Raw genomic sequence first — 19,937 nt, 5'->3', positions numbered from 1 at the left:
GTAGCAGCTGAAAACATCAGTGTGCTATCAGCATTCTTCTCATACCAAACCCAATGCTGAATCCAAAACACAGCACTATTCTAGTTACCAAAAAGAAATATTAACTCTATTCCAGCCCAAACCAGGACAGTAGTTTTCAAAGCTACTTTATGACTGAACATTGATTCCATAAAAATGAGTTTTACACTTTGTTACAATCTGCAATGATTTAAAATATAATCTATCCTATTTAACCAATGGAAAAGAATAGTTAAGGCTTTGGGTAAAGTCCAGTGCATCTGAAGCCACTATGTGCTTTTCGTAGTGCTATCTCCCTGCTAGAATTTTTTTCTTTACACATTCGATCTGATTTCTCAGACAGAAATCATAACATTGAGGCCTCACAAAGTTTAGTACCTTCTCATACACTTAAACTGCTTGAAAGTATTAGACCTGCTTTTTTTTTTTTTTTTTTCCCAGACTTTGGATCTAACTCAGCACTAGTCCTCCAAATTAATGCAGAAACAATGTCATTAACAACCATGGGGGAAAAAGGATAGGGATGAAGAGCCTGACTTCCTCAATGCAGTGGTACAAACTTTTCTAGCCATTTACCACTGTCAACATTTCTCATAAGCACCATTTGGTCTTACCATCATGACCTAAATGAAAATACCGTTAATGTTTATTTGAAAACATTATTAACATTTAACTAAAAATACTATTAAAGTCATTCCACAAATGACTTATGACAGCATGAGATGATGGCTTAAAAGGATTTAGTCAACATATACTACATAAAAATAGCTTAAAATAGCTCATAGCAAAAATGACAGTTTTTGTGTGGTTTTAAAAATGCTCTTCTGCTTCCTTTTTTGTGAAAAATACCTACATAGAAGGATAAAAGCAGGACCCAAGTTGCTTAAGAAGTTCAAATGCACAAAGAAAACAGCCTGAATTTTCAAAATATCTTCTCATTTGGTAATTCTAATAAACATGAATACAGAAATGATGCATTTGCACTGAAAATATCTGTAAATTCACTAGTCTCTGCTTTGTAAGTATGTTATAGATTTTTGGGGCAATTACTCTGAAAAGCAGCAGCACTGTTGTGTTTCTTTGACATTAAAAAAAATCTTACAATTTCAAGGATAATCTTATTTCTCACCAATTATACCTCTCTGCTTTTAAATTTCTAAGAAACTTGTGTAATAAAAAAGACTTCAAACAAGCACTTAGATCTAAAGGTATCTGGGAAATCATTTGTGCTCAGGGTTTTCAGTGTCCAAGGCTCAGAGTTGGTGCTTGAAATTTACAACTCTTACAAAAAAAAATTTTTAAAATCCCCCATCCTAGCTTTACTATTAACACTTCTTATATCATATAATCTCTATAAAGTCTGATTAGATAGTCTCTGTAGTTCCTTCTTAATCATGCTGGAGAATGACAGAGGAAAACAGGTACAGCAAGAAGCTTAATTTTAAAAGGGAAATAAGGGCTTTTCATGGACACCACTCTGATTTATTTGTTTATTCAGCACATGTGAGAAGTCCAGTGAATGAACAATCACAGTACTGTCAAACAGGAAAGCAGAAAGCAGTTTTCATGGCTGCAAAGAATAAGCTACAGATAACCAAAGGAAGATGGGCATACTGCCCACAGTACTGCTTCAAAGGAAAACAACCAACTGCACAGGCTCAGAATATGCTGCTGAAAGTATAATTTAATGTACCTACAGGAAATTTTATTATTATTATTATTATTATTATTATTATTATTATTATTATTATTATACCCCAGAATCCAATACTCAAGTTTTATATGATCAGTATCCATCAAAGTCCACAGACCAGATGACTGATCAAACATTTTGAAAGTTGTAGCTGGGACTGCTCTTGAATGCACTTAAATCTGCTACCGGCTTCTTGCTCTCATACACCCAGCACAGGTACCAGTTATAGTCTCCCTAGGAGTCTAATCACAGAACCTTCCCTACACTGATTCTGCGCACTAAAATGAGCAAGATGAATTTGAGTATGATCTGAAGTATATAAAATATAAGACAGCACAGAAGCGGAATGTTAGCTCGCAAGCATATCCTGACTGCTATCTCAGTTTGGTGTGTTTTTGTTAAAAACTAAGCAAGTAAGAAGTCATGATAGTAAAATCTGAAGAGTGTTAGTAAGAAACACAATAGTCAGGAATGGCTGTTTCATAAGCTGACACAGGACAGCAATGTTTTATGGAGAAGTTTAACAATAAAAGAAAAAGATTTACCTTAAAATAACTGAAATCAAATATGATATCTCCATACTTCTGTTGATCAGCCTTGTCCTTTAGCCTGAAAACACCAGGAATAAATTCAGAAAGTCTTAGAAGTTCTGCGATGATGGCATTTCCACAGGAGACAATCCGAAGAATTGCCTGACCACAGAGATTGTTTTCAGCTAGAAAATCAACCATTGTGGAACTAGATGTGACGGAGCAGCAGAAGTCCTGCAGTTGGGTTCTGCTTGTTAAGTCTTTTAAGTTACGTGATGAAGGAAGTCAGATGAGAAAACTAGCTGTGCCATTAATAACCTGTAAAAATAAAACCACAGTCATTCAGAATGAGTCATATTCATATTTTTGATAGTTTAATCTATGTGGATTTTTAAGCATACTCTCAAATATTTCAGTTTATGAAATCTAAATTATCCACAGCTTTGTAAAGTGAAAAAAATGCACTCAATTAATCTTCAGCACATGCCCTGTTTGACTTGGTCACCTGTGTAACCAGGTAAGGAAAGCAGGGCCTTTTGTACTAGCATAGTTGAAGAGAACTATTGAAGAATGAAACGGTCGCATATACTGAAGCAGTTGAGACCACACAAGCAGATGGCAAGAAGGAAAGCAAAACCACGTTATGTGTTTATAATAACCACTTTAAAAATACACGCGAAGTGACCGTAATAGGCTTTAGCAACAAGGAAAACTTCTACAGCAAATGGGAACGATACAGCTGTGTTCCTTTATTTATTGCTGAAGGGTTTGCTTCCGTGCTGTGGTTGCATTTCCTGGCCAGTTTTATTTATTGACGTTTCCAGCAAGATAAAGAGCACAGCACTGCTATAAACAAGCTTTTATGTTTAGAAACATTTATGGGAAGTTACGAGTTGACTCTTCACCAACAACCTTCCAAACCACCAAGAGAAATTCAAGATGACAGCGCCTCCTCCGCCCCAAAACGCGAGCCAGGAGCCCAGCCTTCCCGGCGGGCGCGGCGCGGGGCAGCGCTGCCGCCAGCTCCTCCGCGGGGCCGGGGCGGGCCCCGCACCCTCAGCCGCCTCCGCCGCGGCCCCGGGCTCCCAGAGACAGCCCGTCCCTCTCCGCCGACGGGAATTCCACCGGGCCCTTGGCGCGCTCCCGCCACCGCTCTCCCTCACGGTTTTGAGCCCCGCCTCGGGCCAACCGCCCCCACCCCCCCCCCCAAACCTCCCCCCCCTCAGCGGCCTCCCCGCCTATGCCACCCCCGCCCGGCGGCGCTCACCCTCCCCCGCCGCTGACGCGGAGAGCGGCGGCAGCCGCGGGCAGGGACGGCGGCCGCCCCCGGGAAGCCGCGGCGAGGCGCGGGCAGCGGGCGGTGGCGAGGGAGGGAGGCAGGCGCGGCCGAGCCCTCCCATCACATGACGGCGCCGTCCTGCGGCGAGGCGCTGGGTGATGAGGCGGTTCCGCCGCCCGCTCGGACCGCCTACCCCGGGCTCGGCTTGCCCGCCGCCGCCTCACGGTGAGGGGGGGGGGGGGGGGGGGTCGGTGTGCGGGTTACCTCCGGGCTAGGAGCCTCCTCGGGCCCTCGGCGGCCGGGGGCGGGTGAGCAGCGGGCGCTGGCGAGGGCCGCCGCCGCCTTCCCCTCTGGCGGGGTGAGGGCAGCGCTCTCCTGGCCGGGGCAGCGGGGAGGGACCGCGGGGCCGCTGCCCTCCATGCGTGGCTGACAATTGCAGGGTGGGCCGGGCCGGCTGCCCCGGAGGGGGTAGGGGAGCGAGGAAGCGGCTCTGGCCGGGAGAGCGGCGCTGCCTGCCCCCGGGCTCTTCTCCCGGCCTTGGTGGCGGGGAGGTAACGTCTCCCCGCGGGAGGTGGTCCCGGAGCGTATCTAGGGGGTGGGCCCTCATCCTGGCATCGGTGAGCACTTGACACCTATAGATCTTGTGTTACAGAAATAGCGGTTTTTTTTTTTTTTTTTTTTCCCCCCCCCCTTATCTCTGCTTCATAGTATGTGACGTTGAAGCATAGAGAATTTAGATCATTTGCTCAAATCTTTAAAATAAGTGACAAAGTAGACACTGTAATTTAAGTTTGCTGCTTGGTAATCCTGTCTGGACCGTTTTATCACCTGTTGTTGAAAGAAAAAACCCTACCTCAGTAGTCTCACTGGGTCTCCTTTTCAACTCTGATTTTGCTGGTGGTATTTTCCTGAAGTGAGGCAGGTTGGGGGGTGGGAGTTGCAAATTTTAAGTGCTTCATTGAAGGCCTTCGTGGCAAAAAAAGAATGCCCTAAAAACTCTGCTCTGAAACCAATTCCAGTGAAGAATGTGGCTTTTCTTCTGAAGGCAGAATGGACAACTGCAGGCTAAAGCTGAAGAATTCACTTAGAAAATTCGAGTGAAATCTTTGCTTGAAACAATAAACAGTTTCTAAGAAAAATAATAAATTATTAAAAAAAGAAAAAAAAAGGAAAATTTATCCAGAAGTACTTAAACTACTTTCCAAAAGACAAATTGAGTTGAAACTACCAATGCAGTGGTATGAGTTAATACTGTAAACAGTAACTTCTGCTCCTGTGTTGTTTGTTCAGTGCTTCCACAAATGTCAAGATAATGAAGAAGCCTTTTTAACTTTTCACTGTTGTTTTTTTCAGATTCCTGACTTTCACAGTGTGTATCTGTGACATTTCCAAAAGAACAGCAGGCTTTCTCAGTGAGTGAGATTGACCAAGTTCAAGAAGGGAATTAGGTTCTCACTGTTAACATTGATACACTAAATCAGCCCCACAAGATAAAGCTGCTAACATGATTTTATGTGACTATTTAATAGTGTGGATTTGGATCACAGAGGTTCTATACTGACAATCTTGCTAAGATTACAAACAGGTGTTTAAAAAAAAAAAAAAAGTTAAATAATGTAACAGCTGAAAGCATTTGTTATCAAATCTTTAAGAGCATCCTTTTCCTTTACTTTCAAGGAGTTCTGTAAGGAACTTTTTCCTTGTCTTCTGTTGTCAGTTTGATAGCCTCTAAAGATAGCAGTTGCTGTCTTCTGGTGGGGAGAGCGTGAGCTGACATAACTGGAGCTGTTGTTGAAGGCTTCTGCCTCTTCTGTGGCAAGATGCACCTTTAGAAGGGGATAAAGAGGAAGGCAATTTATATGTAATTCAGAAGTTCAAGTTGTGAACTTGAACTGTTGTTAAAATGTTGTTGGAATCACATGAGCTAAAACTGGTGTCATAAAAGATAGTCTTGAGTGGCCCAGCGTGTTTTTTACATGGGGGAAAAAAAAAAAAAAGATACGAAAGAAAACATTAGGAGAGCAGAGAGTGTGACAGCAGGTATTTGGGTCTCACAGTCTGCATGATAGTTGTAAGGAATGTGGTTTAGGTTAGGGTAAGCACAAGATGTAGTTCTGAAATCCCACAAAAAGTAGTAGAGGGAGATACAGCCTTAGGTATGCAAAGCTTTGTCCTTTTTATTTTGATATTTTAAATATTTCTGTTGGATTATAGCTTGTCAAAGGCTATAGAACAACTTGTCCCCTTGTTATTTTGTGTACGATTCAGATAAAACTTCTAGTATACCCCAAATTTGGTTGTGGATTCCGTTTTCTACCTCCCCCAATGTGATCTTAGTGTAGTCCTTCAACATATCAATTTCAATTATTATTTACATTGACTAAGGCACTAAGGCAGTATTCCTGTCTTTCCAAGACTTTTGTGTTGGTGTTTTTTTTTTGTTTTTTTTTTTTTTTTTTTTTTTTTTGGGAACAACTGTATCTAAAGCTAAGCAGAATTTTTCGAATTTTTGAGAAGAAACCAACTGATGTGAACTGTGAATAGGCACAGTGTAAGCAAACCCACTTGAAGGTTGTATTAATGATGGACAATCAGTTAGTCCCCACAAGGCTGTAGGTTGTGGGTCTATATTGGAAAGGAAGACGGCAAAGGAGATAAATGTGATTCCTGTGCAACACTATTCTGTGCAAATAGAACATTGGTACTAAAAGTTTGTAGCATCTTTGGGGGAAGTAGGCAGCATTTGTAAGGTGGGGTTTTGTTTAAAAATGGTGCTAGATGTTTTGCTGTTAACTACATTCTTAGAAGAGTGGCCCTTTGTCAGATTATTTTTTTTTCAAGGGCCCACTGTTGATACAGGCTTGTAGTTGGTGAGGCTGAATTGGGTGTGAAAAGTCATATTTCTTTCTAGCCTAATGGATAATGTGCTTAGGAAACACAGACAAGTTTTTGGCCATGTGGGTTTCTTTGGATCTGAAACAGAGCAGTGATTTTCAAGCAAACATAATCATTGAGTTTGAACCTCATTGTGGTTCAGCAGTAGGAATGAGCATGTGAAAACTGAAAGTTGCTTTTTGTGGTGTAGTTTTGCTTATTATTGAATAGGAGGTGAATTGAAAACCTCTGGTGAATTGCAGTTCCACTGAAATTACTGACATCTTGGGAGCTAAGATTTCGTCCCTGCTCTCTGATGTTTCATTGGCTCTGTTGACACTGCTTTATGGTTAGCTGTCTGTACTTATGTTTTCTCTTCCAAATTCTTTGGGTGTAAACTGCATTCAAAATGTTGTATCTGTTGTTTCTAGAGTAACGATTTCAAGATGCCAGGCGGTGCAAGAATCTCATTCAACTCTGTGGTTTCCTCCCTTTCATCTTTGAAAAACTGCCAGTCTTACATAAATACTGGAATGGATATTGCTACTCATGTTGCCTTTGACCTTGTGGAAAGTTTCAGTAAGTATAATCTCTCTTGTATTGCATCCTGAATCTGACAGATGAGTCCTAGGCTTATGTATTTTGACTTAGTTATTGCCAGTATCTATCTTCATTACAGGAACTGTAGCTCTTCTGGCTAGACCAGGGTGTTTTCATTCCAATCACTTAATTGTCCTAAATGATAAATTAAGTGAAAATGTAAATACCAGGCAAACATTGCTCCAGCTTTTGTAACACCCCAGATTAATTGTGTTCTAGTGGTTGTTACCCTACAGCTTTGTAAAAACTTTGGCGTTACTGAATGAGATGGAGAAGGCTTCTTAAGTGGGTGAATAAAATTACTTTTCTTTCTAATACTGCTTCTTTGTGTGTGTTTTATTTGATGTGTAGGGCAAGATATATTAGAATAATGCTAATGATTTTGAGTACAAAGCTTGAGGCAGCTGTCACATGCAATTTTTTAAAATGCTGTCTCTGCTGAAAATCAGGGTCTTTTAGGGCCCTTCAGTTTGGACATTTGCTATGTCTCATTGCTATTTCACAATAACAGGTGCACTGTAAAGCTACTTTTCAAAGACAAACGTTAGGCAACCCATTTCTCCATCTTACATCTGTGGTAATGTTTTCACTAGGAAAAAATAAAAACTGTAAAGCTCCAAAACCCTAATAGTTTTAATTATGAGTGAAGAGTGGAGAACGAGAATCCTCTGAAACAAAATTTTGCTGTTCATTATAAATCTTGCACTCAACTAAGCCAAGGTTTATGTACAAGCAAGATGAATGCTCTTCTCTTTGTCTACTGTGATAGTTCTCTCTCCTTCGACCTTCTTATCCATACTGCTGTCAGAGACAATTGACATGTCATTTCTAGCTGGGTAGAGGAAATGGAAAGCTTGTCTGAACAGTCAGTTGGGGATTCCCTTTGAGGTAAAACTGGTATAGCCAGTTCTGTTTCCTCTCTGCTTTTGCAGTCACCATCTCTCCTACTTTGCCATAAGCAATACATGGAAATACACTGAATGTACTGAATTCTTTCAGTCCCGAGACCACAGAACGATCCACAGAAATTCGGTATTTGTACAAAGTTAAAAGCATTGATTAATTTCACTTTTCAGTAGAAGTTCCCGTTGCATTCCCATTTAGAGGGGTGAAAGGCAAATTAAGCTCCATTATGCAGGTCTGCAGCTGGAAGTCTGTGCATTATACTCCTAGAAAATGTTATTATCTTCCTCACTTGCTTCTGACACATTATTCTTTAATTTCAAGGTTGTAATTATTTTGTCCATTCAGTAACCGAAAGGACCATAATTAGCATTCTATCCTGAGAGGAGGATATTACTCTTGATGAAATACTATGGTCATTGTTACAGTTAAGTTGTGTCATGTAACAGGAAAACAGCTCATAGACCATAACACTAATTTTATTTTAGCGGGGGCAACTTTCCTGTAGAATCATAGTTACAGAATTACCAAGCATGACCTTTTACCATAGTCCATCCCATTGCTCTACAGAAAAGGTATTCTGGACTTGCATTTGTTCTTTATACCTTTTTGCTCTGGTGTTATGGTGTTAGCTTTTCACTTACAATAGTTGTCATCTTCACTCCTACACTTTTCTTTGCAGATATATGTATGTGTGTATATGGAACAAACAAATGAGAGAAGCTCCTCAATTTGATAAGGTTTGGTTTTCACTCCCCTGACTATTCCAGTTAGACTTCAAGTTCTCATGTTCCCTACACAATGCCATCAGGAAAGATACATGGTTTCTGTGGCATGACATACTTTCGGTAAACAAATACTTTCAGTGTTTTAGAATTAGCATCATGTGATCTACCATGCTTGACTTTTCAGCTCTTGCCTCCAACTCATAGGTGGTGATTTCTGTTTCTAGAATTATTACTTGTCTATCCTACTTTGCCTTTGTGTTCTGAGGCAAAATATTAATTTAATTTTGAGCCAGCATTAGCCAATATGTTTATTTCTTCATTCTTGTTCCTGTCCTATTTGCAATTTGTTTTAATTTTCTTTACAAAATTTAACTGTCCAGCTTCTGACAGGTTTCATTGCCCGGCATTGTAGAAGCAAAAAATTCTATTGTGACATTTTATTTTACAAGCACTATTTCTCTGAAGGTATTTTGTTCCTTTGGACTTTCATATTGGACAATGCTGTTTTTTGGGAATAGTACAAAAAATTTTCATAGCAGGTACGTGAGAGAAGTTACATTTATACCTGAAGATAAATAACTGAAAACGCAGACAAAGTCAGTGCAGTGAGTGATGTCTGTTTCCTCTCATAATTGCTACTCTCCACAAGCCCAATTCTGAAAACATTTACTGGTAAGCATATTTATTAAATAGTACACAGTAGTGTTTGATGGACTGGCTACTGTTTAATGCAGTATGGAGGGACTTCCTGTATACATATGTGATGCTAAGTTAGATCAAAAGATCGAACCGGATCACTTTTCCCTACTTTCTTAGGTATGGTAATGGGTTTGCTCTGGTGCTGTATTTTAGATGCCTTCTAGGCAGTGAACACCATAGTTGGTTTTTATTTTTTACTTTTTTTTAACAACTAAACAGTGATTTATGAAGGAACTTGTGTGTCATTTCTCTAACTTCAGGGCTCTAGTAAACCATCAATATAAATTAACAAACTGAAGTTTTTTTTGATGTATAAAGGGATTTTATGGTATGGCAATTTTGTGGGTGTTTCCCTGTTCAGTAAAAATCACTTCCTGCATATTAGCACTGTAGGGCTAGAAAAGGCTTTTTGCTTTCTGACGTGTTTATTGGAGGATGCTAAGAACGTTTCTAAAGAGTGTAAAAAGAGAATAGTTTGGTGTTTCAGCACTTTTGTATGCATGAAGCAGCCACGATTGTTCAGGTGGAGTGAAAATCAAAAACTCACTAGGGGGCAGAAGAAGATAGGAAGTGAGCAGTACTTCCATTTAAGTTAGGGAAAGTGCTGAAAAGAAACTGGCCTCTTTTACCTGTTCATTGATCTGGCCATGATTCCTGAGCAGCCTAAGTCCTTTCCAGTTAAACCATTCAGAGAACAAAGAACTCTTACACTGGTTATGGAAGCTATAAAATCCTCTCAGAATTATTTTAAGTTTAAGCTTTGTAAACAGGTGGTGGTAGTATTACATGGAATAAAGAGGGAATAAAACTACTTGTTTGATTGTGAAACCAGAGGGCTGCTGATAGGAAGAGGTGCCAGACTTGTGGGCAGGAATTGGCTCAGGATACTCCATGTTTTATAGTAACCTTTCTTCAGACATCTCAGATGCTTTGAAAACACTGGCTAAGCCTCTCAACTCTCTGAGAGGTAAATAATGGTTACAGGGATTACTTACTTCACTGCCACTGAAATTAAATTTTTGGGTGAATTGTGGTTGCTCTACAGAAACATTGTAACTGTATTATAATCCAAAAGAGAAAAATAAAATTTCCTTCAAGTGATTGAAACCACTGAGAAAACTTTATTAGAAAAGATAGAGGTTTTGGAATGTGACATCAGGGACATCAGATTAAATTGCTTACTCAAGAATAAATATCACAATAGATAGTTCACACCTTTATTTGACATAATGTTTGAAGTTTTCAGAACTAAATAAAACACTGGGTTTTCATTTCAACAGTAATTTCATATGGAGAGTGCCTTCTGTTGAAATCATTCCTTTTAGGAAGCTACCATCTACCTGCTGACTCACTTCAGTCCTGCTTAAATGGAATTTCTTTTTTCTGGATAAAGGTGGCATGGCTTTAAGCCAGTGCACATACTGATGCTGCCGTTGATTACTGTGCCTACTGTTCATTGCTGTGTTGCTGTAGTTAAATTTATTCTAAGAGCCCTATGTACATCTATTAATTAGATTCTGAAAAATGAACACTTTTACTCTTCATAAGTTAACTTACATGATGCCATTACTTTCTGGCAATAACAAGAGAGCCTTTTAGTTTGGATACAGTTCTCAGGTTTGCGTGGTTTTTTTTTTTTTTTCTCCTATGCATTAGTTGTGCTCAGAATTTCTTTTTAACTTGGTATTTTCCCCTATAGCTATTGACTTTCTGTTCTGTAAAGATAAAATAATCTCACTGGACACAGCTATCCAGAGGAGTATAAACGACTGTTAGAGAAACTGATGGGGGGAGGAAGGGTTCAATTAAATAATTAAACGTTGTAGTTCTGCAATAAATAGTGGTCAGAGAAATCTAGAAAAGTGAGGGAATCAGTTTCATGAATATAAGTTGCAATTCAGATGACTCTGAAGAGATAAATATTTATAGCCTCTCATCACATGGTCCCACATTTTGAAGTGTAGGACAGAATGTACTAATTAATCTAATTCTCCATGACCTTGAGTTCATTTCACTATTTTCTGCAAAATAATGATTCTAATAAAAACAATGCTATCCTATTTCATATTAATAGGGGAAAGATTTAATACCCAATATTTCTAGGCAGATTCACATTCATCTGTACTTATGCATATAGTTCTCTTGCAGTCCACAGTAGTAAATTGAAAATTATTCCTGTCCTTTTACGCTTTATTTAATGCTGCAAGATATTTTGGGAATCCTATTAAGAGATAATATGGAAGTATGGATTTTTTACTTGGAATTGTAAATAATAACAGACCTCACACAAAGCAGTCAGAAGGAAAATATTTCACAGTAGAATTAAAACAGTACGAAATATTTGTGAGGTGTCTAATGATATAAACACTCAGAATCTGTTCCCAGCTTTGTATTACCTCCCCTTTCTTTTGTGCCTTCTAGCATCTTGTTCACTGCTGCTGCACTCAGGAGATAAATCTTAAGCTAGCTTTAACCACAGTGATTCCCAAGTCTCTTTCCTCTAAGGAATCCACTGTTCACTGTGTGCCGTAAGGATGAGATAGTTAGACTACTGTAAAGTTCATTACCAAAATTGCACTTAACTAAGTCTTAATTTCATCAGCGATTCTATTGCTTAATCCACTAAAACATTTACATCCTTTGTTCTAGTCCTGTATAGATTTATGAAGAGAAATTACCAGTGTTAATTATTCAGGTCAGGCATTGCTCATTTATGAATATGTATGATCACTAAGAAAATAAGGCAGTTTCTGTTAACTTCTGTTAATTTAGGTGAAGAATAATTTTAATGCTTCTGATCCTGAAAACCTTTTATTTTTCAAATATCTTTGTTGATGTCCATGAAGTTAAATTGTCGATTAAGACCTCCCTGTCCATTGAGAATCTGCAGACTTTTAGCACTGAGCGTCTTCATGGTGTTGTGTTGTGAGCATGTGCTAGCAAAGAGACAGTTTTAAAAGATCCTGTAAGGGATTAAGGATCTGTATCTATAGGTGAAAACTAGTTTCACCAAATTTAATGTCAAAAGGAAATAGCCAGTTTAAAAGTAATGAGTCAAAAAGAAAGATAAGTTTTATGTCCATCTCAGTTTTTCTGCTGCTTTAGCCATTGTCTAAAGGACATACTTCCTAAATCTGTCTTTGAGTTTTAGTAGTGTGACTGAAAAAAGAATTCACTAAGTCAGAACTTGTTTGGCGAGGTCTTTCAATTGTAATGCTCCTAGTATTGAACTTTAAGCCCCATATTGACACCTCTACACACTGAGGAACAGCTGTTTGCACAGCTAATTTAACTTCTTTTAATTCCCGAACTGTCTTTACTTAAACTACTTAAAGTAGCTTTATAGAGTTGGAAAGCATTGCTGGACATCCATGTGGAATACTTGAAGGATGTCTTATTCTCTGTTTTTGAAATTAGTGTAACCTGCTATGTGTGTTGACTGATGTGCTGATAATGATATGAATATGCTGCCCCAGGATAGGTCTGCCATATCCAAGACAGGCATCCAGCTTTTGAACTTAGACCAGCTTTGCTCTAAGTTATTGGATGTGAATTCTGTCAACTTGCTGAGGATGGAAGTTTTGTCTGATTTTTTGGGAGAAAGCAGAAGAGCTTTCTCAAGAATATGGGACTGTGATGTACAGTGAGCTGTAGATACCGGAATGAAAAAGACTAACTCATGGTCATCTCCAGGCTTCCAGCCCAGCAGCTTGCTCTTTAGAGGGGCCATTGCTTTTGTCTGTGCTGGAGCCAAAGCTATGTGGGACTGGGAGGAATGTCTGATACAAATGGGAAATAATTGGGAGGACTGGAGAGCATGCTAACTACTGACAAGATGATAGGAATTTCTTAGCATAAAACTTCTGAAAAGCATTCTAAAGCATTAACAGATAGGGTTTTGTCAAATTAGCTGAACAGGTTTTCTAGTAGAGAGCAGGATGCTTCCTTGATGTCTGGGATTTTCTTCCAACTACACATCACATTCCCGCTGTGAAGTGTAGTCCATGGAGTTTAGAATAGCTGGGTGGGAAGCAGTTATTGTACCCCAATCTTATTTGGGGAGAGAATTAGCTGCTTTTCTTTTTCTTCAAAAACTTGCCCTAAAATATCATGGTCAGCTGCTACCTATGCCTGCTTGCCATCTGTATTACATAGCAGTCACTTTCCAGTAGCAATATTGGGGTCTGCATGAAAATTCCTCCTCTCTTTCTCCACGCTTTGAAGGATTTTTCTGCTCACCAGTATGTACAGGGCAGGCCCATGGGTCTTACAGAGTGTTACTGATACGATTCTTTGGCATGTACCCCAGACTGAGTTAGCCTTTTACAGCTCTGGCTTTTCCTGCTTGTTTGCTCGTTTCCTATTGCATAACCTGCGCTCTCTGCCAGCAGAGCTTACCTCAATTCCGGCTGCTTATCCCATTTGTCTGTTCCCCCTGTCCCAGAGCTGTCTCTGCAATTTTTATAATGTGTGCTACACTGCATCTCATGTGCAATGTTGTCCCTCTACTGTCTGCTTTCTCTTCTCCAGACTGATTGGGATCCACTTGTGTTATGATGCCTGTTAAATACAACCTAAACAGTAGTTGTTTATACAGGTTCTTTTTTCAATGTGGATTTAGCTCTGTGAGATTACCCATATCACTTTGGTTTCTCTCACTGCTGTCTTAAAATTGTGTTAAACAGGAATCACTAAACATTGCTGACCCTTGTTGACATAAGAAGGAGTGTAGAGAACAGAGACATGGTAGTTAGCCTAACTTTATGAAATTATTGGCAGCCTCTTAATAGATAGTAGGTTCATGAGTTTCTATGAAATAACCACTATTCCTACATGCAGTGGTTTTCTAAACACATTGCTCAGACTTGAACATCGTAAGTTCATTCATCACTGAGAGCAGGGGACCTTTCCATGGAAGTTTCTCTGTCACTGACCCAAAACTTCTCCTACTTGAAGTGGTGCCAACTCCTGTATGAAGATTGACTCTGTAGCTGTGTTTGAATATAAAATGGTTTGGTTATTTTTTTTCCCTAGTTTAATTTCCATTGAAAATTCAAATGTTGGATTTCAGCAGTATCATAACGCATAACATAACGTGAATTTTAACATTGACAAAGTTCTTGTGCACGAAATGACCCTGATATGATTGTTTTGGGATCCAGAAATAAACCTGCTGACACTCGTCCTTCTAAAATTCTCATGCTCTGTTAGTTTCCATGGTGTTAGAGATCATTGTGCTTCATGAAAGTAATCAAAACATAAGGTACTTGTCCTGAGAACAGGGTATAGTATATAGGCTAGAATGACACTTTGCAACTTGCTTGAGTAAGAGGTAGCATGAAGGTTCACTGACTGAGGAAATGAACAGGACTAGACTTATATTTGCTATTCTGTTCTTGACCAGGGAAGATAAACTGTATCGAGATGTGTTCTTGCACATCCTATCTTACTTTGCATGTGAACTGTGGTTTTGTTAGGTCACTCTTCACCTCATAGCGGCCTCATAATGGACAAAACTGTGGCCTGTGTTGTAGGGACCCTGCATGAGGAATCAGAACCTTTCTCTTGTGAGCCCATATATCTGTGAAGGTGTTCATTGAAAGCAAATAGCAAACATTTTTATATGCAGTGTAGGAATAGCGTTAGAATTGAGCCATCCATTACTTCTTTACGGACACGAGGGAACAATCTTACCTGGATTTGAAATACCCATGAGTGTGCCTCAGTGTCTCAGAATTTACTTTGTCTTTAGGTTATAGTAAATTCCAAGTAAGGGATGCAGGCTATTTTTTTTTTTCTTTTGGTCTTTATTCTTGTTGGAGAATGTAAGTGTAGAATGTCAAAATCTACCCTGGAGGTAAATGTCTTTTCACTGACACTTGCTGTACAAAAATGTTTTCTATCTATGAGAGAAGGTAGTGTAGAAAACGAAGAGGGACCAGTCATCCATGAAGTTCAGAAACCCTTCTGGGTTAGACTCTACCAGATGCTTCCTGTGAAGCTGCAAGAATTCCTTCAGATACCCAGCTGTTCGAAGAGGAAGTTTCTTTCTAACCCCAGGCATATATTTGCCAAAAGCTGTTTGTTAACTGCTCTGCTTTGTTGCTACACCAGTGTCTGTGGTACTAATTGGTGGCATGCACAAACTCAATGTAGGCACCAAAATTACATCTTTCTTCTTGGGAAGGTTCTTTTCCTGTTGCTTAAAGGAAACTTGTATTTTGGGGTATGTAAGATAAAATGTTTCAGATTCCCTTCCTCAATAATGCTAATTTTGCTTTCCTTCAATTCCCTCACTTAAGATTCATCCTTTTAGGAAATATGTTATTTTTTATCTAAGTATTTCTTCTTCAAGTAATTCTATTTTTTGAAATAAAAAGGACTGGTTGGGTTCTTGTGAAATGCTTTTCTGAAGACAAAATAATTACATTTTGTGTATTATACTCTTCAGTCAATACCAAGATTTTGAAAGGAGAGGACTGGATTAATTTTTTGTCCTACCTTTGTTCTTCAGTAATTACAGTGTAAAAATTACAACATTTATAGCCAGCACTGATGAGCCCATTGCTGGAATACACTGGTTGGTTCTGAAGGCTCTTCTTCAAAGAAGCTGCCTGAAAAATGAGAATTTGGAAATGTGCCTTGTTTCAAAATCTGGAAAAATACGACTTGTAATGAAAGATTTGTGTTCTTTTATATTTATCCAAAAACCACCCTGACCATAGTCTATAATCTTACAAAGTGGGAAGAAACAAGTATGTGGGGTTGTTATTTCCTAGCTGGAATTTTGACTGTAAAAAGAACACAGTGCAGTGAAGGGGAAAGTAGCTATATTAAGCAGCATGCTTTTGTTCTGCTGGCTCTTTTTTGCTTTGGGTATTCAGTAAGCTGCGTGCATCCAAGTATCTTTTTTCCTTAGCTTTTGCAGTTCTTGAAGGAAAGAGAAACCCATGAGGTGGCAGCAAAGGCTTTCCTGCAGCTCGTGCCATTACTCCTTCACCTGCTGTGGTCAGCTGCTGTGGCACTGCAGTAACTCTCTCCTTGAATGGATTTAGAGGTGTTGGGGCCACATCACCATACTATTGCATTTAGTAACACTAAAATATAAATGGAGGATTAAGATTGACAGTGGAGAAAGAGAATTCATATTATCAGATCATAGATTTTTAAGGCTGTTTGGGACCAGCACGATCTACTGGTTTGACTTCCTGTGTAATACAGATCATTGCAATTCATACAATTATTCTTGCATGAAGCTGGTATGTTGTGGTTGAACTACAGAGTATCATTCAGAGTGAAATCTAGACTTGATTTAAAGCTAACTTGCTGAATAACTGTCTTTAGTGCATTCTCATGGAAATGTACTGACAGCTTGCACCTGAACAGAAGGTCATACTCTGGACAGTCTCAGTTTTTGTCATAACTTTTGTGAGTGCTAAGATGAAAACTGCACATTTTTTATTTCTCAGGTTTCAGTAGGTATATTCACATAGTGTCTGATTTCATATACATACATACATGCATATATATGTGTGTATTTTTATACTTTTTTCCTATGTATTTTCCTAAGGAAGTGGATAGTTCTCTCCCCCAAAGGTTATTATGAGTTAGGGAGGTTTGCAGTCACCTGGTAGGTTACCTCATGTACCCATAGTCACTATAAATTTCTCTGTGTCCTAGACCTCATAAATTCTCAGCAGTTTTCAAAATAGATCATAAGTGGAATTTAAATGCTGTATAGACCTTTTTGCAGACCCTCTGCACACTAGTGATGTTAACCTTGAGAGAATGAGCGAGTTTACAGCTCTAAGTTATAGGCTTGAAACTGCTGGGTGAGGCTCTTTGGCCTCTACTATGCGTGAGATCAGAATAGATGATTCTAATGGTCTGTTCCAGCTTCAAAATACTATGAAGAACTGCAGAGGTCTTGTGTGGGCTCTTTTAGCACAAAGATAAATCAACCTCTTTGAGCATAAGCCAGAGAGGAATATTTTATCCGAGTAATTTACTGTATGAAAATATTCTCTGTAGTATATTAATCTGTCATTTTCTTATTGTCATATTTCTGCCACAGAAATGTGGCAATAAGAAAATACCGCTAACTCCTGTTTAAATGTAGAGGCATATAGTATATATATATAGAAAGTAGTGTGGGCTTTGAAGAACCCTCTCTGAAGGCTTTAATTTTTATCAATTTAAGTAGATCAGTATTCAGCTTTCAGTGATCTAATTGTGTGCCTAAATAACTAGGGAGGGAGGAGGAACCCACAAAAGTTGAAAAAAATCTGGGGTTGGCAGCATTCAGAGAGATTATGAATATAAAGCAATTGCATTTCTGTTCTTGATTCTTTCCATTAGGGAAAGATTTAGCTGCGTTAAAAGTAAGCATTGTGCTGACATGTTTTCAATATTTGGTCAAAACATGAAAGAAGCCCTTATGTAGACATGATCATTCTGAAACCTTCATCCTGATCCCTTACCAACAGACACAGGACCTTTTTTTTTTTTTCCTTTCTTTTCCTTTCTCTTCTTTGTTCTTCTCTTCAAGAATTCAAGAACTTGCAACTCTTTCTACCTTCCTTTTTTTTTTGATACTAAAATAACTTTGTTGTCAGTGCATGTAGAATTAATTATGATATGTTTTTAATACTTTCAGTTAAAAATAATTATAAAAAGAAAACTTAAAAATGCACTCTGACTGAAATCCAGATTTTATGACATGTTTCTATTTACACCAAAATTATATAGCACACGGACAGTCAAATAAAGAATTAAGATTATAATATGTACTGATTAAATTCCAAGAATTTAAATGGGAATGTTTGCTTTATCAGTCAAAGTCACTTGTGTGTTCCTTGTGATTGCTGACACTGAGACCTATGAAAAAGTTCATAATTTGGAGGGCAGGCAGAGGTTGGTTTTCTGAATTGTAGATTTAGAATATTTTTTATTATCTTTTTCATGACTTTTGTTGATTCCCTTCTCATTTAATATGAAAGAGATAAAACAAGTGAGATGCTCCAAGTCTGATTTTGCTGAGGCCTTGAGGCTAGGAACAACTGTGCTTTCAAACTGGCATTGCTCTGTGTGGCCTTGGGCAAGTCATTGAAGTTTCAGGCATCAGTTTCCCTTATATAAAAAGAGGTCTCAGGAGTGTTTTGAGAGGATGTATGAACATCTGAATATCTCAAACTCCTGTCTAGATGCTCAACTTGGGTTGTTGCTTGTGTTTTCTGTGCTTGTGGAAATTATGTTTCATGAGTCCAGAAATAATGTGAGCTGTCTGTTAATGGCAGTAGGTGGGTCAGTAAATAACACTATATGAAAAGAGAAAATATTACACTGGTTCAAAGAATGCACTACTAAAACTGCTATGGAAAGAAAATTTACAGTGAAACCCACATTCCAGCAAAAGGTCACCTGAAGTGACAGAGAATCCATCCTATCTCTAATAAACAGTTCAATCTCGTATTTTCTTTCATCATTAGCTCTGTTTCAGATTTCAGGCACTGGATCTTATGTTTCTGTCTTATAATCAAAGATCCTGGTATGTTCAGAAATCTTAAGGATGGTAGCAGTAGATCATGAGCAAGTCACCTTTAGCATCTCTTTAACTTCACAAGTTGAGCTGCTTTAGTCAGTCTTGATATAAGTCACACTTTCCAGACATTGGTCAATTTATGTTGCTCTTTCTTTGAAATACTGAAACAGTATATTGAAGAAAAATGCAATTAGCAGGATTTAGTCTCGTACTTGTTGGTCTGGAAAGAGCCCTTGCTCAAATTAAACTCTATGTGACATATAAAGATAGGGATGCACCTGCAAAGTTGTCAGCGTATGATCAGCCTGTTTAAAAAAAAAAAAAAAATTAGAACACCTCCTTAGACATTGAACAAGGGTCTGGCATTCATCGTGAGCATCATTTAGCACAACCTTCTGTGTAGGGCATACAGTAACAGCCAGGTAACCTGTCAGCACTCACATTGCTGCCCCGGCCACCCTTTCAGGCATTGTTTGCATTAGGTTAGTTCCCAAACTGTGCACTATGTAGCAGTTATTAATGACTGGTGAGCTTATGTCTTTTTTGTTATTGTTGTTTCAGTTTGTTTTTTGTTTGTTTTATTTTGTTTGTTTGTTTGTTTGTTTTTTGTGTTAATACACCTTTATGACAATAAAAGAAAACCAACAGCCATGAGTCTGTTAGGGCTGCTATTATATAAAAGGATGGGAGAAAGTAGGTGGTAGCCCCCAAAGACTGTGATCACCAGGAAGATGTCACTTGCTAATACAAAAAGAATCAAAAAGCAGACTAGCAAGTGCTCAGGGCAAAAAAGAGCAGGAATGGGGGAACTGGCTAAGGAGGAAGGGAAGGGAAGAGGACTAAGTAGTGAAGAAACGTGTAATGAAGGAGACAGAGAGGTAAGAAATAAGAAAGCCACAGCAAAAGGATTAAGCAGGACAGTACGCTGGTGGTGCTCTAGATGATGAAAGATATTTAAATGCCTTCCTAATGATGTTTCCCATGTAAGCAACTTCTGTAGTTTCCACAAAGGTGTTAACTTTTGCAAATGGGAAGAGTAGTCTGGCATATAAATTGAAGGAGGACTGGTTCA

General features: G+C 38.8%; 2 protein-coding genes across 2 annotated transcripts in view; one reads left to right on the top strand and one right to left on the bottom strand.

Annotated features, from left to right (window-relative positions):
• The window catches only part of WASHC5 (WASH complex subunit 5), a 29,133-nt gene extending 25,505 nt beyond the window's left edge, over positions 1 to 3,628 (bottom strand). The window contains exons 1-2 of the mRNA XM_042785822.1: positions 3,509 to 3,628; positions 2,257 to 2,559 (exon numbers count right to left, since the gene is read on the bottom strand). Of these exons, the coding sequence (XP_042641756.1) occupies positions 2,257 to 2,442 (186 nt within the window). The 5' untranslated portion in view covers positions 2,443 to 2,559; positions 3,509 to 3,628. The remainder of the gene's footprint in view (positions 1 to 2,256; positions 2,560 to 3,508) is intronic.
• Positions 3,629 to 3,640: 12 nt separating this feature from the next.
• Positions 3,641 to 19,937, top strand: part of NSMCE2 (NSE2 (MMS21) homolog, SMC5-SMC6 complex SUMO ligase) — a 131,589-nt gene continuing 115,292 nt past the window's right edge. Inside the window, exons 1-2 of the mRNA XM_042785823.1 lie at positions 3,641 to 3,745; positions 6,826 to 6,973. Of these exons, the coding sequence (XP_042641757.1) occupies positions 6,841 to 6,973 (133 nt within the window). The 5' untranslated portion in view covers positions 3,641 to 3,745; positions 6,826 to 6,840. The remainder of the gene's footprint in view (positions 3,746 to 6,825; positions 6,974 to 19,937) is intronic.

This window comes from Tyto alba, unplaced genomic scaffold, assembly GCF_018691265.1.
Source record: "Tyto alba isolate M040663 unplaced genomic scaffold, T.alba_DEE_v4.0 Super-Scaffold_9, whole genome shotgun sequence".
NCBI lineage: Eukaryota > Metazoa > Chordata > Aves > Strigiformes > Tytonidae > Tyto > Tyto alba.
This window is presented reverse-complemented; position numbering and strand designations above follow the sequence as displayed.